The following is a 27,625-nucleotide window of genomic DNA, read 5'->3' as shown; positions in this document are numbered from 1 at the left end:
TCCCCATTCATAGTCTAAGCTTCAGACACTCAAAGAGGATGCCAAGACACAGGCAAGATAAATGGTTCGTTGAACAAAGTACAGCAGACAACCCTTGACCAAGAATATCATAGGCTGACCTGTTCTGAATTGATAACATTCCCAGAGTTTACTTATCTCCAGAAGTACACAATGATTTAAAAAGACGTTTTAGGCCGGGCACGGTGGCTCACACCTGTAATCTCAGCACTTTGGGAGGCCGAGGCGGGCGGATCACGAGGTCAGGAGATCGAGACCATCTTGGCTAACACGGTGAAACCCCATCTCTACTAAAAATACAAAAAATTAGCCAGGCGTGGTGGCGGGCACCTGTAGTCCCAGCTACTCGGGAGGCTGACGCAGGAGAATGGCGTGAACCCGGGAGGCAGAGCTTGCAGTGAGCTGAGATCGCGCTACTGCAGTCTGGCCTGGGCGACAGAGCGAGATTCCATCTCAAAAAAAAAAAAAAAAAAAAGATATTTAGCATGTAAGATATGCCTATGTGTGCAATTACAATTAAAAGAGTGTTTAAAAGAGCTGTTGCCTACCAAAACACACAACTGAAGGACATCATGACGTGTATGTCACTCTGTGTGTGAATGATGAGCCTTCCCAGGGATTGTCCATTGTGACCTCTGCCATCTTGTCCTTTTTTGGGGACTGAGTTGCTGTGACATTACTGGCTAGTTAATTGCAGGCCAGCAAATCAGGTTGTGCTCACACAACCCAGTATGGCAACACATTCCTCATTGTTAACAATGGTGTGGCATTTTTAATGAGTGACTATCTTTTTAAACATTGTATTGAAGTAAAACATATATAGAGGGAATAAATGAATTGTAAGTGTACAGCTTAATCAATTTCCAGAGTGAACACACCCAGATCAAAAATAAGAGTATTGCTGCCTGATTTTGAATTCTACATAAATAGGACTATATAATATATATTTTCTGATGTTGACTTCTTTCATAATTATATTTTTTTAATTTTTATTTTTATTTCAATGGTTTTTGAGATTCAGGTGGTTTTTGGTTACATGGATACTTGGATAAGTTCTTTAGTGGTGATTGCTGAAATTTTAGTACACCCGTCACCCAAGCTGTGTACACTGTACCCAGTATGTACTCTTTTATTCCTCACCCCTCCTCCCAACCTTCCCTGCTAAGTCCCCAAAATCCATTATGTCATTTTTTCTTTTTTTTTTTTTTTTTTTTTTTTTTTGAGACGGAGTCTCGCTCTGTCGCCCAGGCTGGAGTGCAGTGGCGCGATTTCGGCTCACTGCAAGCTCCGCCTCCCGGGTTCACGCCATTCTCCTGCCTCAGCCTCCCGAGTAGCTGGGACTACAGGCGCCCGCTACCACGCCCGGCTAATTTTTTGTATTTTTAGTAGAGACGGGGTTTCACCGTGTTAGCCAGGATGGTCTCGATCTCCTGACCTCGTGATCCGCCCGCCTCGGCCTCCCAAAGTGCTGGGATTACAGGCGTGAGCCACCGCGCCCGGCCATTATGTCATTCTTATGCCTTTGCATCCTCATAGCTTAGCTCTCACTTATATGAAACTGAAAACGTACGATATTTGGTTTTTCATTCCTGGATTACTTCACTTAGAATAATGGCCTCCAGCTTCAACCAAGTTACTACAAAAGACATTATTTCTTTTTGTGGCTGATTAGTATTCCATGATGAATATATACCACATTTTCTTTATCCACTCGTTGGCTGATGGGCACTCAGGTTGGTTCCATATTTTTACAATTGTGAATTGTGCTGCTATAAACATGCATGTGCATGCATCTTTTTCATAAAATGACTTCTTTTCCTTTGGGTAGATACCCAGTAGTGGGATTGCTGGATCAAATGGTAGTTCTACTTTCAGTTCTTGAAGGAATATCCATACTGTTTTCCATAGTGGTTGTACTAATTTATATTCCCACCAGCAGTGTAAAAGTGTTCCACACAGCAAAAGAAATCATTAAACAGACAACCCACAGTGTGGGAGAAAATATTCACAAACTATGCATCCAACAAAGGATAAATATCCAGAATCTACAAGGAACTCAACAAATCAGCAAGAAAAAAAAATCTCATCAAAAAGCCAAAGGACATGAATAGACAATTCTCAAAAGAAATATACAAACAGCTAACAAACATATGAAAAAATGCTCTACATCACTAATCATCAGGGAAATGCAAATTAAAACAATGAGATACCACCTTACTCCTTCAAGAATGGCCTAATTAAAAAGTCAAAACCCAATAGATGTTGGCATGGATGTGGTGAAAAGGGAACACTTTCATCATTACATTTCTGAGATACATCCCTGCTATTACCTGTAGTTGTAATTTGTTCATTTTTACTACTATGTAGTATTCCACTTTATAAATATACTATAATTCATGATCTATTCAACTGCTGATGGACACTTGGACTATGGCCAGTTTGGAAGTATCATGAATACTGCTGCTATGAACAACCTTGATCATGTCATTTGGTGTACATATATGCTCACTTCTTTTGGTTTTATGCCCAGGAGCAGAATTCCTGAGTCATAGGGTTGAAATATGTTCACTTTAGTAGACATTGCCTGTATTAGTCTGCTCAGGTTGCCAAAACAAAATATCACAGGCCTTAAACCACATAAACTTATTTTCTCACAGTTCTGGAGGCTGGGAAGCCCAAGATCAGAGTGCTGGCCTATTCAGTTTCTGGTGAGGGCTCCTTTCTTGTCTTGAAGATGACCACCTTCTTGCTGTGTCCTCACATGGGAAAGACAGACAGCACAGAACAATGAGCTCTCTGGTGTCTATTCTTATAAGGATGCTAATCCTATCAGGTCAGGGCTGTATCCCTGTGACCTCACTTAACCTTAACTTAAAGATCTGAAGAATTATCAGCCTATCCATGTTGCAAAAAACTGAGAAAGCTCTTTCTGAAAAAAACACTAAGGTGTGGCTCATGATAAAGAGAACATGAGTTTGACTTAGGTGGACTTTGCCAGTCATTTCAACAGAAGCCAGGAATACAGATGAAATTACACCTGTAGAGAGACTGCCAGTTTGAACTAAAGGGGACAGAGAAAGTGGGATATAATGAAAGAATGCAATTGGACTTGGAGTTCCATAGGACCATAGGGACCATAGAGCTATTTGGCTGTGAATGTGCTCTATTCCTCAAGAAAAGGAAGAATGATGCGAAAGGCATTTTTAGGGATCATCAGGGCTGCCACTCCCACCACAAGACCAGGAGAAGGGCTGGTGCCCTGTCTAGCCTAAGGGCCAGGGCCACCCCACACAGCCACAGTAGTGATGCTGGCACCCCAGTGGACCTGGAGGGCAGAGCATTGAGCCAAAGAGGGTTATTCTTGAGCCTTAAGAGCTAATGGAATTTGACTTGCTAAGATTTTGAACTTGCTTGGGACTCATCACTCTCCTTCATTCTGATTTTTCCTTCTGGAATGAGAATATCTATTCTATGCCTTTCCCACAGTTGTGTTTTGGAACCACATGAGTTGTCTAATTCCACAAGCTCACATTTGAAGAGAAATTTTGCCTTGGGATGAATTGTACTTGGAGTCTCATTTACCTGATGTAGAGGATATTTAGATGAGACTTTGGACTTTAGAGTTGATGTTAGAATGAGTTAAGACCTTTGGGGCTGTTGGGATGGAATGATGTATTTTGCATGCCTTAAAAACATGCATTTGAGGAAGGCAGGGGCAGAACGTTATGGACTGCATTGTGCCCCTCCTTGAAAATCATATGTTGAAACCCTGACCCTGGTAGTATTTCAAGTGAGGAAGTAATTAAAGTCAAGTCAGGTCATAAGGGTGGTGCCCTAATCTGATAGGATTAGTGTCCTTATAAGAGCAGACATCAAAGAGCTTGATCACTAGCTTTCTTTTCTCTCTGCCATGAAAGACACAGTGATACAGCAGCTGTCTGCAAGCCAGGAAGTAGTTCCTAAGCAGAAACTAAATTGACCAGCATCTTGATCTTGGACTTCCCAGCCTCCAGAACTGTGAGAAAATAAATTTGTTATTTATGTCACCTAGTCTGGGTACTTGGTGACAGCCTGAGCCAACTAATAAACTGCCAAACAATTTTCCAAAATTGTTGTACCAATTTTTACTTCTCCCAGCTTTATATTAGAGTTCTAGTTGCTCTACATCCTTGCCAACATTTGGTATTACCCATATTTTTAATTATAGCCATTGTAGTGGGTGTATAGTACTATCACTCTGTGGTTTTAATTTGCAGTTCTCTGATTATTAATGAAGTCGGGCACCTGGGTTTTCAGCACAGAATGTCTTCATGTTATCCTTGAATGTGGGCCAAGGTAGCCAGGTCACAAGTAGTTGGTCTTTCTGTAAATTCTTGCTCTGCTTTCTGACACCTGTGATCTTATCTGGACCATTGGACAAATGTTGAATGTTTTGTCTGTGTGATGGTAGATGTTGGCCTAAGCAGAGGCTGCCAGTTCTCTACCAACTGCAGATGATACAATATGGGACAGTATCTGTTATACTTACAGTGTGGATTCTGGAGCCAGATTGCCTGAATCTAAATACCAGCTTTGAGCCTTTCTAGTTGTAAAATCTTGGCAAGGTTTTAAAATCTAGGCCTATTTTTTTAGTTTGTAAAATGTGGACTAACAATGGTAGATACACCAAAAAGGTTGTTGTGAGGATTTAACACATGTAAAATATTTAAAACAATACCTGGTATGTAGTAAGTCCTCAATAAATGTTATCTATTAGTATTTCTATAAGGATGGTGTTACCATTATTACTCCACTTTAACCCTGACTCCTGTTCAGTGTAAATACCCTCAAGGTTCTAGCTGCAACCAACCCTGGACTGACTCTCCTTCACCCCATGGTGCCATCTGCCACGGGGGCCTGCCCTGGTCAAAACCTACCCATAGGCCAGGTGTGGTGGCTCATGCCTGTAATCCTAGCACTTTGGGAGGCCGAGGCAGGCAGTTCACCTGAGGTCAGGAGTTCGAGACCAGCCTAGCCAACATGGCAAAACCCTGTCTCTACTAAAAATATAAAAAAATTAGCCAGGCAGGGTGGCACACACCTGTAATTCCAGCTACTCGGAAGGCTGAGGCAAGAGAATCACTTGAACCTGGGAGGCAGAGGTTGCAGTGAGCTGAGACTGTGCCACTGCCCTCCAGCCTGAGCGACAGAGTGAGACTCCATCTCAAAAAAACAAAACAGAAAACCTACTCATAAACTGTTGGAGCATCACTGAGTTACTATGGCACCAAAAATGTAAGGGAGTTAGGAAGGGACAGTGAAGTGGGCGTTGGGATGCCTGAGTTCAAGGGTTTGTCTTGCTACACAATTGCAACATCACCTTAATCTTCTCTGGGCCTTTATTTTGTTTTACTATTTTATTGAGGTAGAATTTTATACTAAAATACACAAATCTTAACTGCACAGTTCTTAACTTTGTATACACTGTACAGTCACCATTAAGTTCAAACCCATCATTCCAGAAGGCTTCCTCATTTGTCCTCTTGGTCATACCTCCACCCAAAGGTAAGGATTGTTCTGACCACTCTCACCATTGATGAGTTTCATCTGAGCCTGTATTTCTGTCTGCAGATGATGAAGCTGGATTGGGCTTCTTTAGGCTCAACACTCCTAGCTCTGACAATCTGCTTATCTCTAATTCCTTTGTTTTGAAATTCAGTTGGCGTGGGAAACTGTGAATTTGTGCTTGCCAGGAATGCTGGGAGCTGCCTTTGTAAATAAGCTTCTTGATGTGAAGCTGCAGCAAGTCTCAAAGGGTTGGGTCTCCCTTCCTCATCCCCCAAAGCCACAGAACACTCATGCAGCTGGGCTGTACAGGGAGCCCTTGGTGTCCTGGTGACCTTTCATGCCAGGCCATGCTCAGATGCACAACTAGCAGTGCTGTGTAGGGAGGTTTGGGACCAGCCTCAGATTACACACATTTCCCAGGAAGGGGTAGGGATGCTGCTGTGGCAGGACTCTGTTGAGGCTGTGGCCTTCCCAGTGAGCTGGGAGAGCTGGAAAGGACAAGGTTATCCTGGGGACGGGCTGGGTATTCCCAACCTGAGCTCCTACATCCACCCATGATGAATGCAGGGGCAGGGGATGAGTGAAAGGTAAGGGGCTGCTGTCTGGCAAGGCTTCCCAAAGTCATCTTCCAGCCCGCAAGAAGTTCACTGCTCATGGAAGAGTAAGAAAAGGGGTACTCTAGGACGTGTTACCTGAGGATGAAGTCAGGGTACATCTCAGAAGGAGACTGTGGACAGGTGAGGACCCCAAAGATCCTCTGAATCCTACAGACTTGGTCCAAATCAAACATTCAACATGCATTTCCAGGGATGTCACCCCCTCCTACTGGCAGTTCTCAGCAAGATCTTTATTGTTACCATGGCCACATAGGACAAGGAGAGCTTTGGGAAGGTCATGTATGCACGGATGGAACTGTCACATGCCATTGTGCAGGTTGTGCACTGTACAACTGCAGGAGATGGAGGTGGCACTTTACATTGTTGCCTAGGGAATATAGACCAAGCCAGGATAATGGTATTTCTGACCTCTCCTATGAAAACTTACATATTCCTCCCTAAGCATCACACTTGATAGGAAGCCTGAAAATGCTGAAAGACAATTTCTGAGGCAATATATAGTGATTAAGAACCAGACTATATGGGTTCAAATCCCAGCCATGCTACTTACTAACTGAGTCTCTTAGGTGAGTGTCTCCTCATGCCTCAGTTTTATTGCCTGTAATGAAATTGGCTGGTGGTTGGTGGTCCCTTGGCTTGTAGCAGCATAAGAGAGAATATAGTAGTACTAACTTTGTGGAGTTGTTTTAAGGATTAAATAAATCAATGCACATAAAGCGTTTAGAGAACAAAATCTGTTACACAGTCATCGCTTACTAAATGTTGGCTATTATTACTATTACCAGATTGGTAAAGACACTCTAGACCATGTCCTTGAGTTAATAGAGTAGGAATTGTTTAGCTTAAAAAGAGAACAGATTTAAGGGGGACGTTAAAACTCCTTCCAAATTATAAGGATGCAGATTTTTGGCTTAGCGTGAGGAAACTCTTCCCAATCATTGGCTCAGGTTATTTTGACATCTCCGTCATCAGCACTGAGCCATGTTTGGCAGGCTCCAGGGACATTCTGAAGGATTTTTATATCATGTAGACTCTTAAGCTAAGAAATTCCTAAGGGCTCTTGCACCCTGGAATTCTATGACTTTTTAATTCATTACCTTGTCCAAATCAAGGTAATGGCTTGTAGCAGCATAACTCCACCCTTCACATGACATTCTCTGTGTGTGTGTCTGTGTCCAAATTGCTCCTTTTTTATGAACAGCATTCGTGTGCCAGATACTGTTCTTGGCCCTGGGAAATGGATGAACCAGAAAAAAAGTGACTGTCCTTGTGAAGCTATATTCTGGTGCTAGAAACAGACTATTCTCTATTTTCTAATCTTCAAATCTTCACCACAGCCAAGATTTGAACTTGTTTCTCTCTTGAGCATTGCCTATGGGGCAACATTTGAGCTTCATGACTGGGATTTCAGCCAGCAATGGCCAAGAATGGTGAAAGTGTAAGAAGGGCAAGAAGGCAGGACTGCAGGCTGGCCCCGTTCATCTTGCTGACTTTGTAAGACGGTTAAGCAAGTACTGAGTGCATTTGAGGAACTGAGTATCTGTAGGCATTTTCTAAAGAAAAATGTCAAAATAAAATGGAGAGATTAAATGCAAAAGTGGTTCATGTCCTATGGGGAAATAAAATTATAGCCTTTCATGTGATCTTTTCTACACAGACAGAAATCTAGGAGTTAGCATACAACTTCATAGTGTCTGAGAGAGAATCAAAAGGTAAATAGCAAAGTCAAACATGAGCACATTCTCTTGGAAAATTACATACTCTTGGGTGGGCCCGTTAATGTCCCAGGATAATATTAAAAGGACAGGCCACTTCCCCTCTTTGTTTTTGCCTTATTTCTAGGTTTCAGGTATTTTTCTTACTCTTTTCACAAAGTTTGTTGAAGGTCGAGGGACACTCCAGGCCACTAGTGACTCAGTGACTCTTATGGGTCACAGCCTGACCATCTGACCTTTTCCCCTGCAGAAGTTTCCCAGGGCTTCCATAACAAAGTACCACAAGCTGCGAGACTTAAACGACAGAAAATTATTGTCTCACAATTCTGAAGCCTAGAAGTTCGAGATCGGTCTCAGCAGGGCCAAGCTCCCTCTGAAGAAGGCCTAGGAAAGATTCTACTCCAGGCACTCTCCTAACTTCTGCTGGTCCCTTGGCTTGTAGCAGCTTAACATCACCCTTCACATGGCATTATCAATATGTGCGTCTGTGTCCAAATTGCCCCTTTTTATAAGGACACTACTCATGTTGGATTAAGGGTCCATTCTACTTCTGTGTGACCTCGTGCAAATTTAATTATATCTGCAATGACTCTATTTCCAAATAAGATTACATTATGAGGTACTGGGGGTTAGGACTTTAACATATGAATTTTGGGGTGACACAATCCAACCCAGTTCACCTCCAAATGGGAAGAGTGGAAATGGAAACCTGACTCTCACTTTCTAGGCCAAAAATGGTCTCCCATCACTTCCTCTCTCATTTCACTGGCCAGACATGGTAACATGGCCCTGCCTGACTCAGAGGGGTAGCAAGTTGTGGTTTTCTGTGTGTCCAGGAGGTCTTGTCTTTGTCACAAAAACTTAGATATTTTCTAAGTCAATGTCATCTCTGACAAATAAGAAAAAATAAGAAAATGGCATCTGGGATGTGAATTGACTTGCCTGAAGTCACACTGCAAGTTACTGGCAAAGATGGGACTAGGAAGGATGCCAGTATTTTGACTTCCAGTTTCTCCTTCATTGTTTCTTTCATTCATTCATCAAACATATGATAGATTGTCTTTTATGAAGTCCTCATATTTTGGAAAGTTTCATTTTCCTTGAAGAAGAAGCTTGGTCTGGCAATAAAAAACAAAAATTGACAAGTGGAACCTAAAGAGTTTCTGCATAGCAAAAGGAATTATTAACAGAGTAAACAGACAACCTACGGAATGGGAGAAAATATTCACAAACTATGCATCTGATAAAGATCTGCTATCCAGAATCTATAAGGAACTTAAACAACTCAACAAGCAAAAACAAATACCCCATTAAGAATGGGCAAAGGACATTGAACAGACACTCCTCAAAGGAAGACATACAAGGAGCCAACAAACAATGAAAAAATGCTCATCATTACTAATCATCAGAGAAATGCAAATCAAAACCACCATGAGATACCATTTCACACCAGTCAAAATGGCTGTTATTAAAAAGCGATAGGAATAGTTTTGTAGAGCAACTTATAACGGGACCCAGTGGGGCCCAGAAATATTGGAGACCCAAAGACAGCTTGGGCTGGACAAAGGGACACATTTCACATCTGTGTTTAAACCTTTTGAGAGACTGTGCTTCAGTGCCATTTAAAAAGTTCACTCTGTTGTCGTTGTGATATTCCCAGGTCTCAGAGAAGGCCTTGGATAGGAGAAAGCAGAGTGTCACTAATCAAATTAGTGAGGTGAAGCTGCTGAGAACCATGCTAATTGGTTAATGCGTAAACATAACCATTTTATTTAAATTAGCAGCAAATTTCAAGCAATCCTCAAAATAACTGAGAATATTAGCCCTGATTAGTGTAACAGCCCGGAAAATTTCTTCTGGTGGGAAACATACAATAGTGGGGTCTCCCCACCAGGTCTTTATTCAATCAATCACTCATTCATTTGCTCATTCAACAAACATGCGTTGAGTGTTATTTTACGTCAAGCATTACAAGACAAAAAGGCAGCTTTGCCCAAGTCCCTGCCCTGGAGGAGTTCCTGTCTGGAGAGGGAGGCAGGAACTTAGATGATCACAGTTTATACAATGAAATCTTACAACCTACTGCTCCACACTCCTTTCCCACTAGCCCACAAAAAGAGAGAGCAGGAATAAAACCAGGTCTGGGGATTTCTCCCATTCTTTCTGCCTAAATTTACTAGACTGTAAAAGACACAGGGTTTTCGGGGGAGTGCTTTTTCTATGGAAAGGTAAATTGTTGGTTATAGGAGAAGAAAGATGAAAGCGACTTTAATTCCTTCTGACGTTTTTGAAATACTAAAGCTGCCACATTTATGCTTCAGGAAGTGCTTTGACTCAAGGTTTAAAGATTAGAGTTGAGATGAAAGAAGTACTCTATTTTAACCTGGAGATGAATTCCACGAAGCCATCACCTCTCCCCTGTGTGGTATTGGCCCCAGTGTCCGCAGGGGCATTAAAGACCTCTCATGGATTGTGCTTGCACCCCCATACCTTTCACGTCACATCTCAGAGACAATTGCAGAAGTTTTCCTTTGTGCGCCAAGAATTTAAATGTCTAGCCACTTCTCTGTGGCCTTTGGCAAATTTCTCCAGTTTTCTATGATTTTTGTCTATAAATAAATAAGAATACCAGGCGCTGGGTGGCTGTGCAGTTTGGAAAAACCCCTGAGTTGATTTCTTGTGCCCTCCATGACTCCGTGGCGTGTGGTTTCATTGCTCAGGTGTCTGCTAGTGAATGGTATTGGGGAACCCCAACCAGGTAATGTTCAGGGGAGCCTCGCACACTCCTGCAGCTATTTCTAGTCACCTCCAGCTCTGCATTATTTAGGGACTAATCCAGTTAGGGTTAATTGGGTCTCTGTATTTATTGTCCTCTGAGCTGTCACCTCACACGGTTCCAGGGGCCACCATTCATGTCAGTACAGAGTGATGCGGGGACTGGCCCTGTGAGGCTCACTCTCGGCAGCCACCCTCAGCTTCTGTTTGTCACACGTTCAGTTTCTCGGTGCAGGATGGTTGTTTGAGGGGGTGCAGGGTAGTGGTGGATGTGCAATGTGGTAGAAAGAGTGTGGACATGAGGTCAGATAAGGGCTGGGGGTCCAGGCCCAGTTCTGCCCGTACCACATGTATGACGGGGGCAAGTGATCTGATCTTTCTAACCTGTTAGGTTCATAATCTGTAAAGTTGGGATGTAACTTGCACATCACTGAATGATTATGAGGGATGTGATGGCCCATATGCCATGATGCCTGGCCCGGTGCCCCACGTGTGATGGTGATGGTAGGTGTTACTATGCCTCACCCAAGAGCAAACTCTACACAGGTGAAGAAAGGGGACATCGGAGGCTAAGAGTTGGGCTGAAAACCTGCGGTTATCCCCACTCCAGAGTCCCTGGGCTGGGGTGGCTCCCTTCATTCCAGCAGCCCTTTGAGAATCCATGAAGACCCATGCCTAACGTATCCTTGCCTGTGTTCCAGAGCTCAGGAACGTGCTATTCTGTCTGTCTCCTCATTGGTAAGTGATGATGGAGTGAGTTGTTTCATTAATCCAGCCTGCAGTCTCACTCTTTCCTGATGGCACCACTGAAAGGAAGTGAATGGACCTTGCTAGGTCCACCTGGCTGTGAATCTCAGCTCCACCACTGGTTAGCTTGTGACCTGGAACTGAACACATAATTTCTCTTGACCTCAAGTATCTGTAACTTAAAGCTTAGTTCATAGGAAATACCATTTAACTGTGGGTTATATTGTTTTTATGTCTTAATATATAATATTTATATATCTGTTTATGCATTTACTTCTGTATGTACATATATATACACACTACACACACACACACACACACACATATAATTAGTATGTGTCCATCTCTGCTAGACACTTTCAGTATGTCAGTTGATGTAATCTTAAAACCACCTTGCCAGCTTATCCTCATTTGGCTCAAACATGTAAAGATATCCCTAGGCCCCACCACCAATAGTTGAGTGTGTAGGTCATAAGTCCTAGAACATGATTGTAGGTTTTACTATGTCACAGCCAGGAGCAACTGCTCCCACGGCGAAGGCTGGGAAGAGGAGGGCTACCGCCCAGCAGCGCTGCTTTCTCTACCAGCACTGACTCCTTAGAATCCACAGCCTCCACAGGGCATAGCCCAAAGGACTTTCACAGCTGCCCCCTGGAACCTGCCTGCAGTTATCCCTGATTCTCAGGCCACCCAGAGCTGGTGCCCATTCTCTGGGTGAGGTGAGCACCCAGCCAGCTTCCCACCCTGCTTTTAGAAAGAACCTTATTTCCATTTCTCTTTTGGTAGTTGCAAAAGAGAGGCAGACCAGCCATCTCCTGCCTGGACACATCAGCTCAGGGTCAGGGGAGCAGGCAGACAGGGAGGGAGCCAACGGATGTTATAGGCACGCAGATGTTAGTGCCGCAGTGTTAACCTTCTGTGCAACAAGTGATGGTGAACTCTGGGCTGCTCCTGCAGCTTCCATGCTTAAAAAAAGGAGCTGCTTGATTTGTTATTCATTCCACATGATATGTTCTTCACTTCATGTCCAAACTCCACAATTAGAGTTGTAAACAGTGAGTTTTGCATGACTTTTATTAAACTCCTGCAGGCCGGGGAGAAGCAGTCATTAGCAGCTCCACAGTGGGCCAATGTTCAGACTCACTAACCAGAGAGGGGCTGAGTCTCTTGCCCTCCACCCACCGTTCTCTGGACAGTCTTGCTTCCCAGGCCTCTCTGGCCTTGGGGACAGGTCACCAAACCCAGTGACAGAGGAGCTAATTTTAGATCCCACCTAGGCTCTGTGCTCTCTGCCAAGTCACATTACCTCACTGAGCCTCCCTGATCAGTAAAATGGGGGCGGGTGCTGTTAAATAAAGTAACAAACCTGCATGTGCCTAGCACCAAATCAGGCACAGAACTGGGCTCAGTAATACTGGTCTCTCGTTCAAACTGGAGTAATCTCTCAACAAACATTCATGATTATTAAAGGTAGCTTGCATTTGTTGCTTACTGTTTCTAGGCATCTTTCTAAGTGCTTTGTATATCTAAGCTCAGTTAAAACTCTCAATGGCCCTTTGAAGTAAGCACTGCTATTCTTTACAGGTGAGAAAACTGGGGCTTAAGGCAGGTATGTAACTTGCTCAAGGTTACACAATTACCGAGTGGTAGAACCTGGTTTGGAACCAGGTTGCCTAACTTCAGACCCCATGCTCAGAGCCATGACTCAGTACTGTCTCCCTAGTTTAGTTAAACATGTGGCCCCTGCTCTCAGGAAGTTCTCTAGACAGAGACAGAACAATAAGCCATCACAGGGTGGTGTGATGCCAGCTTGGCACACAGGCAACATGCAGTGCACACTTGCTCGTGAGTGAAGGTTGCAATGAGAATATGGGATGGACTTCCTGATTAGTCAACTACCCAGGCATCCTCTTCTCCTTAGGATCTACAGGAAAACGGAATCTAATTTGCAGTTTTCTCCCTGACAGTACTGATGGCAGGTTTCTAAGATATGGTTGGAGGAGATTTGAAAATATCTCTCAATCAGCGCTACCCTTCCCCATCCACCCTGGGCTTGAACACAGGCCACGGGCTCATCAGCTCCCTCCTGGCTTGTGAGGGCTGTCTGCACATGCCTCCTGCCTTTAAGGTTCTCCACTTTCTCTGAGGAATTGGGGTACTCATCTCCCCATTGGGAGATATCTAATCTCAGCATTCCAGGGCCCGAGCATTAGAGCCAAAGCCCCCCACTTCCCTTCTCCCCTTTCTTATCCCTCAAGCCTCAGCCAAAAGTCTGCTTCTTTAGGGCAGTCTTTCCTGACCATCCCGTCTAAGGTGTCCTTACTTGTTATTCTTAGATCTCTGTACCTTGTCTGAGTTTTTCACAGCTCTTGGATTTGGTGATTCTTTGTGAATTGTTACACCTGATGGTCTTTCTCCACCACTAGATGGTGAGTTCCTCCAGGGAGAGGCCTTTGTTTTATTCTCCAGGTATCCCCTTGTTCCTAGTGCACCGCCTGGCACAGGGAAGCCACTCAATGCACCTCTGTTTCCTAAATGAATGTTAAGAAAGTTGTTGATTTTTTATGTAAATGAAGGCTTAGCCAGTCTTCCTCACAGAGCCCTCCTAGCAGCCTGCAGACACACAGCCTTTGAAAATTCCCGGCCTTAATCTGAAGCCTGTTTTTTCTTCTGTAAAATGGGGTTAAGGCCATCTACCTTGTAGAGGCTTTGTGAAGATTAAGAGGACGGATACAGCTGACCCTTGAACAACATGGGTTTGAACTGCATGGATCCACTTAAATACAAATTTTCTTCTGCCTCTGCCACAGCAAGACAACCCCTCCTCTTCCTCCTCCTCAGCCTGCTGAACACAAAGATGCCCTCCACCCACCATTCTTTGGAAAGTGAAGAACTTTATGATGGCCCATTTCTGCTTAGTAAATTTTTCTCATCTTTGTGATTTCTTATTTCTATTTTCTTTTCTCTAGCTTACTTTATTGTAAGAATTCAGTATATAATACACATAAAACACAAAATATGTGTTAACTGTTTATGTTATCCATAAGGCTTCTGGTCAACAGTAGGCTGTTAGCAGTTAAGTTTTGGGGGAGTCAAAAGTTATACATGGGCCGGGCACGGTGGCTCACGACTGTAATCCCAGCACTTTGGGAGGCCGAGGTGGGCAGATCATGAAGTCAGGAGACCATTCTGGCTAACACAGTGAGACCCCGTCTCTACTAAAAATACAAAAAATTAGCCAGGCATGGTGGCGGGCACCTGTAGTCCCAGCTACTCAGGAGGCTGAGACAGGAGAACGGCGTGAACCCGGGAGGTAGAGCTTGCAGTGAGCCGAGATTGCGCCACTGCACTCCAGCCTGGGCAACAGAGCGAGACTCCGTCTCAAAAAAAGGAAACTTACACATGGATTTCCAACGGCATGGGGAGTCAGCACCCCTAACCCCTGCATTGTTCAGGATCAGCAGCAAATAGGATGCTTGGCACCATGGCTGGCAAACATGAAACCCTCAATCAACCAGGTAATCACTGTTATTGCTAATATTAGTCTTAGTTGTTATTAGTCAAGATAAGAGCTGGCAGAATCTGTATCTGTTTATCACATTCAGTATATTTTTATGGCGACCTGGGATGGGAGCTTGAGAGATGTGCCCTCCCCTACTGGGATAGAAGCCAGCCCCTGGTTATCTTTCTTAATGATGGGCCAGTTGCTATGAGCACAGGTTGGAAAGGAGCAGGGGACACCTCCTTCTATCAGTGTCTCTCCTGCCACCAAGTCATGCTAGCACATGAAGCTGACCTGCCTTTCCATTTGACTCAACCCCCAGGCAGGAAACATGTAAACTCCTCAGACCCCAAGGATTTGGCAGGGCTGCTTTCACTAACACTTCCCCTTGCAGCTTTCTATAATTCATTCCCCCATTCAAAATGGTCTTGCAAAACCACACCCAGGAGAGTCCAGGATATGAACAGCAAGCCAGTGACAGAGTATAAGTTGCAAGAGTTCCATCTCCCTAATGGCATGTATACCGTGCCCTCCCCGAAGGCACTTCCTCTTTCATTTGAAGCAGGAAGTGGGGAGGTTTTCCTATGATGTCCCTTGCACCAAGTGTAGAAGTAGACCTTCAAGAAGTTGGGTACTTGAGTTGCTGCTCTTTGGTCCCGTTTCTTAGTAGGGTATCACCAACCTTTTAGGTGGGGCAGTTCTTTACTGCGTGGGACTGTCCTATTCAATGTAGGATGCTTACCATTCTTTGACCCTGACACCAGCAGTGTCCATATAAGACCAAAACATCCCCATACACCTCCAAAAGGCCTCTGGAGGAGGTGGTACCACTCCTGGCTGAGAATCTGAGAAGGGAGAGTAAATAAAGAAGCTCTGGGATTTGGGAATGGCTGGCGGCATTGAGTGTGGGTATCTGAATAATGTTTATATCAGGGCAACTTAAGGAAATGCTTGTCTATTGCAAGACAGTTCCTAAGGAGATGTGTTCAGAATATATCACGGGCATAAATGGATTCTTATATTTGATTTTCCCAAGTAACCCAATTGTTACCACATTGCCTTTGTCCCAGATGCTTTTTCTGAAATCGGTTTGTTGCTCTGCATTAGCCCTGCCTGGGTAGAGCTTTGGTGGAGTCCTTGAGGTTAGCACTGTCTTAATATACTGGGAATTTAAGCAGAGCTGGGCCCTCTAAATCAATCACCAGAACAGCTTTAGTTTTTTTCTTGCTCAAAAATGCACTATTAAATGCAGAAACACGTATGGGAGTGGAGGTTGGCTTGGGTGAAGGACACGTTTTAAAAGAAAAATTTTATAACAATTTTTTCTGCAGGAAAAAGGACTTGCTGGTCTTGCTTCTTGTACAACTGGGCTACGGAATAGATTTACATCTCCGCAGCATTTTTAGCATCCTTGGAATACGCTGGGTTGTTCAGAAGTCACCTAATCATATTTTCTTGGGGCACTCCAGGTGTTTAACAAATACATGTTGAACAAAGGAACAACTAAATTAATGGAAAATTAACTAAAGCTTTTTAAGTGGTGATTACAAAATGGAATGAGCCAGTGTTCCCCTTCTCGCACCCTCTGGGGGCTTCTTGGGTGGCAAGGTTCACCCTGTCCTTGGGACCTGAGGACAGTTGAATCCAAGGGAGCATTTCATCCCTCATAATGCGTGCCTTGGTTTTAGAATGTCTGGGAGGACATGGCAGTGAGAAAACCTCTATCTGAGGAAGCAAATGAGGAAGTGGAGTCAGCAAGTGTAGACTTCTCTTGCTCAGAGTTTTCTGTGAAGGGATGGGGGCCCTGGCCATCAGAAGGGATGTGGGGTTGAAAGGAGGTGTGCATTTGGATTTGCTTTTTAAAGAAAGCAATAAGGGAACATGTTTTGAGACTGAAGGGAAGAAATAAGTAGAGAGATCTATTTAAGGGGGCAATTAACAAAGCAATATCCCTGGGGGTGGGGACAGGGTGAGGAGAGGTGGGATGGTCCTGGAGGACAGGAAATGAACTTCTGCTGAGGCCCAGGAGGAACAAGTTTGCAGGCTGTCTTGCAACTGAAGCATAAGGGGATCTGGGTATGTGAGAGAATGGAGAAGGTTTAGAAACCCTGCAGAGTGAAAGTGGCTCAGCTGCTGAGCAGGTACCCAAAGAAGTAATACTAGGTTGTGTTGAAGTACCTGGTTGAGGTTAAAGATCATGAGTTTGTGGTGGATTTAATTTACCCAGTTCCATGAATTTTCTCTGGTAGTGCTAACATCCAGGGAACAGGTGTGGAGAAGGTGAACAAGGCTATAGAGGTGGGGTTTACAGGGTGTAAAAAGCAGAAAAAGTAAGGAATTTAAAAATTGAAGCTGCTAGCAAGAGTGCCATTATTGAAAATAGGGTGCAGCATTTCTAGGGAGAGGTCAGGAAAGAGTGGTAAGTATAGAAGGAAAGAAAGAAAATTATCATTCCAAAGGCCTCAATTAGGTTGATGAGCAGGGATTGGGAAGTAAGAGAGTGGGTAATCAAGATTAATAGGTGTGTCATTTTGTGTTGCTATAACCTGAGGCTGAGAAATTTATAATGAAGAGAAATTCATCAGCTCATGGCTATGGCAGCTGGGAAGGCCAATATCAAGGGGCCAGCATCCGGTGAGGGCCTTCTTGTGGTGTCATCCCATGGTGGAAGAGTAGAAAGAAGGGCTAGAGAGGGGACTAAACTTGTCCTTTTACAAGGAACCCATTCCCTTGATGATGGCACTAATCCATTCATGAGGGCAGCGCCCCAGTGATCCAAACACCTTCCATTAGGCCCTACCTCCCAGCACCACCACATTGAGGATCAAGTTTTCAACACATGAACTTTGGGGGACACAGTCAAACCACAGCAAGGTGATTGGGCAAAAGTAGGGCAATGGAGTATTAGACTTCAGAGGTAAAGTAGTTTGGGGCACTAAGAGCTGGGGTCTAGGTGTGGGTGGGCTAAAGTGGAACACAGCATACCACCCCAGAATTGAGGCCACAGTGCAATGTGAATGCTGCCCAGTGTGATGTAGAGGAAGCTGTGAGCCTGGTGCCAAAGACCTTGATGGACGTAGCTGACTGCCTGGCACTTAAGTGAGAAGAACAACATGGGCAGAGGGCAATGGTGTCTGATGTCTGATTCTTACAGAGGAGATGTTTTTTACACTAGGATGGAAGAGTGGAGGTGTAGAAGAGGCACCAGGGGAGAGGAGAGTGTCAACTCCACCTTGAATCCTGATTAGAGACTCAGCAGATTCAAAAAGGCATGAGTAGGCATCCTCCAGGAAGAGCCTTGTTTGGTGGGAAAGGAAAGGTTTGTTTTGTTGGAAAGGGCCATCCTGGAATGATACTGGGGGTTTGATAAGAGGCTTCAGAAGGCTCAAGAGAAGGCTTAGGAGGGAGGGCAAGGAAGGGAAGGTCAACTGGGGATGAAGCACAGAGCATATCAGGGGTGGAGTGAGGATAAGAAACCCCCACAAAGACAAAAATTAATCTCATGTAGGGACATATTTAGTGAATTGCCTTTATTGAAAGTAACATATCTTCATGAAAATAGACAATGAAATGAATATCTGAGAGTGGTTTCCTCCAGGAAATCTGTGCTATGTGATTTCCACCATCGCTTACATGGCGAGGTTCTTCCTGCCATGCCAGGAAGTGGTGAGTAGAGTGGTATATGGAGATAGAACCATTGAAGATTTTTCTTCCAGGGAGTCTTCATGATCCATCTTCCACTGGAGTTTCCTCTAAGGAATTCCCTGTGGCTAAGGTAAAGCCATAAGGAAGTTCCATGAGAACTGGGAGGATTGGAGGAAGTGGGTATCAGAATCATATTGAGAGAAACAACATCTCCTTGTACTGCAGCCACTGTTGTCACCCTTGGCCCCCAGCTTTTGTGCTCAGGACAAAGCGCCCACTTCCAAAACTCTGTCTGTCCTCGTGGCAACTGAACTTTGTTCCCATCACATTGCTCCAGTATTTCATGCTACATTCCGTCCAGGACCATCAGGGCTGTATGGAGTTTCCACTGTGCCAAAGGAAGGAATCAGCATCCCAGTTACCATGAAGAAAAGAGGGCTGGGAGTAGTGACCTTGGGGGGTCAAGGATGCCTTCCTGAAGAGCTGCTTCTGGACCTTAAAGGAAGAAAGAGTGGGATATGCACCAGCAAAGGCAGAGAAGAACACTTCAAAAGTGGGGGCCACATGTGGAAAGGGGTAGCATCAGAACCTTTCCTTCTTTCCTCTTGAAGAAGCAGGGCATTGTGATGGTTGAGGTGGGCTTTAGGGCCAGATGACTTGAGTTCAGATCCCAGCTCTGCCAGTTTTCCTGTTTGATAGCAAATTGTTGCTATCCAATAATTTACCTCTCTTTCATTCTTTTTTCTCATCTAAAAATGGACATGCCCTCATCTCTTCCCCAGGGTTATTTAAATAAGTATGTATAAAGCATTTGACATCCCTGACATATAGTGTGAACTCATTAAATTGGAAATATTATCATTATAATAATTTTTGTCCATCAGGAGGGGATAAAATGAATGTAATTTGCTGAACACCTACCTTGTGTGCCATATGCTTTACAAACACCTGTAAAAATGAGGTACCCGTATCAGAACAATTTACCATATAACAAACTACCCCAAAATTTGGTAGATTGAGACACATCCATTTTTTTTTACCTGAGAGCAGACAATTTGGGCTAGGCTAGACTGGCCCTATCTTCTGCTAGTCTCAGCTGGGCTGACTCAGGCATCTGTGGTCAACTGCTGCTCAGCTAGTTGACTCTGCTTCTGGAGACTGGCTGACAGTCGGCTGGAGTGAGAGGCTTCTGGGCCATGTGTGTGTTATCATCTCACAGGCTAGGCCAGGCTTCTACACATGGTGGCAGGCACAGGGCAGCAAGAGAAGGCCAGCACCAATGCACGAGTGCTCATCAGGTCTATGCTTGTGTCACATAGGTGATGCACATTTCATTGGCCCAAAGTAAGACACAGCACAGCCCAGACTCGATAAAGGGAGAAATGAAGTGAAGGGAAGAGCTGCGCAGTCACATTGCCAAGTAGTTTGTGTGCGAGGATGGGAAATATCTGTGGCCATTTGTATAACACGTCACAATGCCTCATCATGTTCACTTTGTATTATTTTATTCATTTGTTCACTCATTCAAAAATATTGAGTGCTCATCTTGTGGTATGGCAAGAAAAGGGATCCCCAATATGAATGGCCTTAGTTTTGTAACACTTTCTCTGTCATAGTGCAATCCATCTGGCATTGCTATCTGAGGTCTGTAACATCCAATAAAGACATGAGCTGGAGGAAAGCAGGTTATATTTTCCCCAGGGACAAGGAAAATGGAGATGGAGATGGTGTTGGAGCAAGTGAAATAGAGAGATTTATATCTGCAGATTAAAATCAGCCACCATTATTTTATCCACATGAACTCCACTTTTTTTTTCTGGGCTAACATCTTCCTACTGGATCTTAACCTGCATATTGTATTACTATGTTCTTTCCTACATCCTTCTGATCACCAAGATTGCTAGTGAGTCCAGATCCCACATTGACCGTATGTTATCTGTGCATACTCGTGCACATGCATGCACGCACACACACATACATACACACACATGCACACACAGACACACACACATTCCACCACTCTCACTGGGAATATTCTAAGCTCTGCTTAATGCTGTGCGGAATAACTGTTGTATGCTAAAAAGGTATTGAGCCTCCTCATTTCTCAGGAGGACCAGGTAAGGTCTAGACATGGCATAGACTATGTCCTGGGGAGAGACCCCATTCTATCCAAGTCATTAATCCACTGGGCTATATGGAGAGTGATGTCCAAGGTCCACAACTGGCCAGAGAGCAGCTTAGAGGAGTTTTGGAGTAAGGGGTACGAGGCAGGCACCAGGGAGTGCACTGCATGAATTTCTGGAGTCCAAATGTCCCTGGAATAATTTATTAACACATTACTTGATTCAATTAATATGTTTTGAGTGTATATCATGTAATAAGCAGAGGTTCATTAATAGAGATATAAGGGTGGGCAAGACAAACATGGTGTCTGCCCTCAGGGAACTTGGAATCTAAAGGGGGTGACTGCTGTTACAGTAGCATCCCTGACAGCTGACACCAAGCACAAATCCTTCTATGTAATTCTGCCAACATCCTCGGAGGTTGGCAGCATTTTTAGCCTGTTTCCACTGATGAGTAAATTGAGGGGATGAATGGCTGTGTAAACTGTCTCTAGTCACATAGCTCGTGGGTAGTGGGGGCAGAGACTTGAGTCGAGGCAGTTTGGATCCCGACTCAGTCTTTCTTGAATCACCCCTCCCCTCCACCCACAATGGATCAAGTCTCATTGGTATATATGTTCAAAGTTTCTTGTACTTTTCCTTAAGAGCATGCATTGCATTTAGAAGTTCTATTTTGGTGTGATTATTTGGGGAGGAACCTGTCCATCAGTTCAGTCTTCCTTATGCTCCAGTAATGTATGACCTCAAAATCTCAATGGCTTACTGGGCCCTACTGCGTGTCTGTTTCTTCCCTGACCTTATCTCTCTTTTGCAGAATCTTGTCAAAAGCAGCTGATACTAAAAAGGCACACTCTGCATCTAAGCATGGGCTCACTTGCAACGTTAGCAGTCTACCAAGATATTGCAGGCCAACTAAGAGATTTGTATCTTACCAAGATATTTCACCAACCGTCTCATCGTTGCATAGATGAGGTCACCATCTTTCCAGCCTCCAGTGGTGGTTTACTCATCACCTACCTCTGGACTTAAAGTCAGTGCCCATATTTTAAGGCTTGGCAGTACCCCTCCTCTAGTGTCGGTTTCTTTATCAGTCATCTTAGGCTGATGTCCGCACATCTCAGTGGCTTACAACAAGATGTGTTCATTTCTTACTCATGCTCCTCGGTTGTCATCATTCAGCTTCAGCTCTGTCATCTCAACTTTTTCTAGGGCCAAAGGGGCAGCTCCTTTCCAGGATGCTGCAGGTCCAGTGGCAGAGAACAAAAAGACAGTGTATCACATGATTGCTCTTGAAGCTTCTGATTGGGAATGACATCTGTCACTCCCGCTCACGTTCCAGCTAGACATGTGGCCATGTCTGGCATTAATGATCTGGTGATGTACGATAGCTCAGTAGGGAGGGGAATACAGGAAGAAGCATCATAGGAGAGGGCAGAGACTATTTCGAACAACAAATCAATCTGTATTTAAGAAGTATGAATTGACTGTCACAAGCTGATGCAGAGTGGGCAGACTGTTGTTTGTGAAAAGAGTGTCAGGGGAAGTATTCCTCAGTGCATATGATATGCACCCTCTTTGCTGTTTGTGATTGAGTAGGCACAGCTTATGGCAGACAAGCAGACACAGCTATGAAGTGTTTTGAGCAATACCTTCCAAAATAGGGCCCAGTAGTCAGATATCAGGTGTTTGAGATTTCTTGAACATAGAGAACTTACTAACGAACAAGCTAACTGTATTTGTTAATTTGAGGGGAGGGGGTCATTATCAACAACAAATAAAACAAATTTGGGTAGCTTAAGGTAAAGACAAAGGGTGAATGTTATTAGAGAAAACCTGGGGCGATTCCTTTTTATAGACTCAGAGGAAAGGTTGACCGGGAAAGGCAGGAACTAGGACAGCTCCAGGGGCCTCAGCAGTAAAAGTTCATGGGTCTTCCCTAGCGAGTTGCCCTAAATGTGTCTTAGCTTCAGGGCTACTTTGTCTGTGTCTTTTCCTTTTCAGGTTTTAAATTCCTGGGAGAAGTCTACTTGGCTCTTTGTAACAGCTCCATTCTCACTGATGGTCAGGGTGGCAGAGTCCCAGAGCATAGACCATTTGGGCCAAGCCCTGGACAGAGCCATCTTCAGAGGAAATGGGTCACTGTCAGCCAGGCAGCCCCTCCAAGGGGTGTGTGTTAGATTTCCAGAGGCAGGTACTTCCTGAGGGTCAAAGCGAGGATGAAATGTGCTTTTCACCAAAGGTCCCTTGTCTCCGGGATGACCTCATGGCCTACAGAGAAGGATTGGCAAGATAAGTTTGTGTGATGGTGTCCCATAAACAGTCCCAGGTCAGAAGGGTGCAGCTGTTCCTCAGAGCCCCAGGTCTGCCTTGCAGGGACCTCAGGTGTCATCATGGCTGCTGCGCTGAAAGGTGGCCTGTCAGATGTGGAGTCCCCAGAAGGCTCAGGAGCACCAAGTCTGGTGTGTATGAGCCCCACTGCTGACTGAGGTTGCGCTAGGGCCCAAGTACAGTGCCAGGCTTGGGCTCAGCCTCTATCTAGTATCAGTGCTGAGGACCTGGACATAATGGCCACAGGTGTAGCTAGCCATGGGCCAGCATTGTCTTGAGTCAGGTTTCTCTAGAAGCAGATCCTGAGACAAGCGTTTGTGACAAGTAATGTATCTGAAAGGCAGTTCTAGAAGCATTAGTAAGGCAGTGGAAACATGAGCCAAGGGAGAAAGAAAGGTCAATTCATGTCATGTGAATGCACAGGTTAGCAGTGGGGGCCGCTGGTGCCAGTGCTGCTGGGGATTTCTGGAGGCCTGTAGGGAATATATCTCCAAATTAGCCCAAGAAGCAAGAAGGATGGGTTATTTGTCCACCAGCTTCCATCCACCATTGGTTGGGGGCTGCTCCTGGAGCTAGGTACAGGCAAGGCAAGCTCCTGCAGCAAGAAAAGTCCCCCAGGCAGAGGGCAGCAGGGGCCAGTAGAGGAGGTTGTTCACATGGCCAGGGCTGGGGAGTGCCCAGATGCATGGGTGAGGCACTAACAGTATCTGCTATAGCCACAAACAGGGCTGACACCAGGTTATGCTGTCAAAGTGAATGGGATGGGTTTTCCAGGAGTCACTCGAGCTTTGTCCTATATCCAGGAGAGGCTGAGCCCTGAGGGGGATTGTCACCACATCCTTGCTATGTTCCACATCTGATGATGGTCTTCTCAAGGGTTGCTGATGGGCCAGGTGTGTTTTGAAGGACAGCCACTGAGGGCTGTCAGTCTCTCTGCCTTTTAAGGCTGAGTGCAATGACTGCGTCTCCAGAGCACTTGAGATATCCGAGTGCGATGTCGCTCCCCATGCCCTTTGCGGCTCTTTGCTGTCTCTGATTTTGTTCTGCCAGCAGCACGCATCCTGCGCATATCCTTTCCCTGAGCCAAGCCCAATTCTTCAACCACTGAGGCCTGGCCTACCACCCTGGCCATTGCTATTGATTGGGCCTCCTCTGTGATCTGTCCCATGGCAGCGTGTTTCTGCTTGATGTGGCTTTTGTTTGCAGCTCCCATCTGTGTCAAGGCACTTTGCTGGAGAAAGCCACTGATGCAGGAGCCTGTCCCAGGCAGCCAGGCTGGTCTGGGGGGTGCAGGCAGAGGGCAGGGGGAGGAAAGGGAGGAGCAGTGGCAGAAGAATCTGGATGAGGGGCTAAGGCCTAGATCAGGAGAGTTTGCAAGCCCTGGTCCCTAGAGACACACCCGGAGGCTGCAGAAAAAGAGAGACTTCACCAGCAATCCCAGTAAAATGGGGCACCCATTCTTTGTCTTGTACTCAACCACACCAAGGCACCTCCAGGCCAAGCTTGCTTCCAGGCTCCTTGGACGTTTTTGAGTCAGAAGACTCTTAGAGCCCCTCAGATGTGCTAACAAGTGGGGGCACTTACTGATCTGAATCACAGCTCCCTGGGGACCAGCGGGGTGCTACCCAGTCTCCTCCCCACCTCATCCCATTGGCACTATCATTTTTCAAATGGCATTGTACTGTCAAGCGTCTGTGGCTTGTGTTTGCCTGTTTCCTCTGCTAGAAGTCCCTTGTCCTTGACAAATATTTGGGCAAACTACTCTCTCTTTAGGCTGTTGTCTTTAGACTCATTACTCACTGACAGCCCCAGGTAGAGACTGTTACTCCAGCTCTGGGGCACCCCAGCACACTGCCCACTCATCTGTTATAAGCCTGGCCATGAGCATATTCTACCCATCCTCCTGCATGTCTGTCTCTCCGCCAGGCTGATAGTCCCTGAGGGAGGGGCTCCCGCTCTTCCCTCTGCTTTCCCAATGCCCAGGCCAGCCCTGGCACCCGAGAGGCAAAGAGGGTGTTTGTTGAATTGAATGGGATCGACTCCTCACTGATGGGCTGAGTTCCAGTTACAAACTTCTCCCCAAAGAGCTGAGGGATTCGTGTGCCTGTGCTCAGCCTCACCTGTTCCCGCTCCACCAGGGAAATGGGTTCACAGAGGAAGCCCTGAGCTAGAAACCCAGCCTTACACATGTATGTCGTCACACTAATGGAGAATGGTGCTTATAAATGCTTCCCATTCCTCACGTGGACCTCGTGCTGTGGTTGATGAACATAAGATCATTCTGGAAATGACTCTCCTTCATTTCTGATTTAGCGTCAGTGCACTGTGGCCCTCAGCACTGTAGCGAACTTCCATGTCAAGGGGTTAATGACCAATAACCAAACCCTTAAATCAGCCTGCCTGTCTGCAGAGAGGCCTGCAGGTCGTTCTTTGAAAAAGAGGAAAAAGAGCCCATTTCTAATACACATTCTGGATGTCGAAGCCAGCACTCTGTAAATTGAAATTTAATAAAGCAAGGCTCCCTTCCTTCTTCCCGCCCTCTGTGTCTGGCACCCTGCCTGTTTCCATGACTCCTACCTGCACACCTATTGATCAGACTCAAGACGGGCACAGAGATGAGAGGGTGAGGCATTGCAGCTGGACGGGTAGCCCTCTCCCTCCTGGGTCTTTTCTTGCCCTCCTATGGATACCCTGGTCCCTGCCTACCTTGTCCTTGCCCTGCAGATAGGGATAAGTTCCCCCTTCTCATTGTGGGGGCAAGCTAGATCCCGATCTGCAGGGGCATTGCTTTTAAGCTAGAATCCAGAAGGGTGTGTGTTGCACCAACATTTCACTCCTAGGCTTCCCAAACTCTCCTTAACCCAGCTGGTTTTCAACCTTGGTTGCACATTAGAATCACCTGGAATAAATCCCCGTGCCCAGGCCCCAGTCCCTGAGACTGTGGTTTATAGGTTTTAAAGCTCCCCAGGTGATTCTGCTCTGCAGCCAAGGTGGAGACCCCTGCCTTAGCTTGATTGCATTCAGGAGTTTGTCCTTGTGATTCTTGTGATTTCATTTGCTCTCAGATATTCCTCCTCTTCCAAGATCCAGCCCACAGCTTGACTGTGCCTTCAATGACCTTTGCCAACCGTCCAATCGTAAAAGTTTGCAATCACCCCATTATGTGTGACTCTTAACTCCCTAGACAGTGTCACACTCCCCTGTTATGTCCCCCAGCCCCTCAGAGAGCTGGGCTCTTAATTCCTTCTTGGGCTGCAACCAACAAAAATATGGATAAATATCCAAAGAAAAGACTGCAAGGATGCTGGTTCATCCCTTTCCAACGTAAGTGCCTGGCCAACTCCGTTGTCTTCTCCCTTACGATGGGTTCTAGAACCTCTTGTAAACAGTGTCCCAGTATAATGCTCCCTTTCTACCCCTCACCACTCTCCAGGCCCAGGACAGTTTCAGCCAAAGACGATCACTGCTGCCCCATGCAGGAGGCTCAGCGGGGAGAGTCTAAATGCCCCAAAGATACCTCATTTTTCACGGGCACCTACCTGATAGGCCAGCAGCGTTGTCAAGGAAGGCTCATTTAATGGAGGAAAAACAGCTAGTCCAAATTTACATGCCCATCGTTTGGAAGAGAACTCGTACTCCAGTTGTGCCTTGAAAATGTGTGTATTATTAAGTAATGTAATTAACCCTATTTTCCCAATGTTCTAGATTTGCCTGGGAGGCCCTCCTTGACTCTCCCTCTGCCCATCCCATGATTTTTGCATCTCAGTCTTTGTTTAGCTTGGTGAGGGCTCCAGAATTTCTGCAGAGGCATAACATAGGTATTGAGGTGTTGGTAGAAGAGGGGATTGGATCACTGAAAAATACATAAATTGTAGTTCCACTTTTGGTTCTTTAAGGAATCTCCAAACCATTTGATCCAGCAATCCCAATCCTGGGTGTTTACTGAAAGGAAAAGAAGTCATTCTATGGAAAAGACACTGGCACATGCGTGTTTACAGCAGCACAATTCACAATTGCAAAAACATGGAACCAGCCTAAATGCCCATTAACCAATGAGTAAAGAAAATGTGGTATACATACCATAGAATACTTCTCAGCCATGAACAGGAATGAGATAATGGCATTTGCAGCAACTTGGATGGAGTTGCAGGCCATTCTAAATGAAGTAACTCAGGAATGGAAAACCAAACATCCTATGCTCTCACTTAAAGTGCAAGCTATGCTATGAGGATGCAAAGGTGTAAAAATTATGTAATGGACTCTGGGGACTTGGAGGAAGAGGTGGGAGGGAAGTGAGGGATAAAAGATACACAATGGGGCCGGGCACGGTGGCTATGCCTGTAATCCCAGCACCTTCAGAGGCCGAGGCGAGCAGTTCACCTGAGGTCAGGAGTTCGAGACCAGCCTGGCCAACAAGTTGAAACCCCGTCCCTACTAAAAGTAAAAAAAATTAGCTGGGTGTGGTAGTATACGCCTGTAATCCCAGCTACTTGGGAGGCTGAGTCAGGAGACTTGCTTGAACCTGGGAGGCGGAGGTTGCAGTGAGCTGAGATCATGCCACTGCACCCCAGACTGAGCGACAGAGTGAGACTGTCAAAAAATTAAAAA

The 27,625-nt window shown here is 45.3% G+C and overlaps 1 protein-coding gene across 3 annotated transcripts in view; it reads left to right on the top strand.

The window, feature by feature from the left end:
- Positions 1-27,625, top strand: part of GALNT18 (polypeptide N-acetylgalactosaminyltransferase 18) — a 350,531-nt gene that overhangs the window by 294,094 nt on the left and 28,812 nt on the right. Inside the window, exon 10 of one of the 3 annotated variants that reach the window (XM_063783796.1) lies at positions 146-27,625. The exons of the other annotated variants lie outside the window; for them this stretch is intronic. Within the exon in view, the coding sequence (XP_063639866.1) occupies positions 146-175 (30 nt within the window). The 3' untranslated portion in view covers positions 176-27,625. The remainder of the gene's footprint in view (positions 1-145) is intronic. 3 annotated transcript variants of the gene reach the window in all.

Source organism: Pan troglodytes, chromosome 9 (assembly GCF_028858775.2).
Source record: "Pan troglodytes isolate AG18354 chromosome 9, NHGRI_mPanTro3-v2.0_pri, whole genome shotgun sequence".
Classification (NCBI taxonomy): Eukaryota; Metazoa; Chordata; class Mammalia; order Primates; family Hominidae; genus Pan; species Pan troglodytes.
The sequence above is the reverse complement of the archived record's forward strand: the minus strand, read 5'-3'. Positions and strand labels throughout refer to the sequence as shown.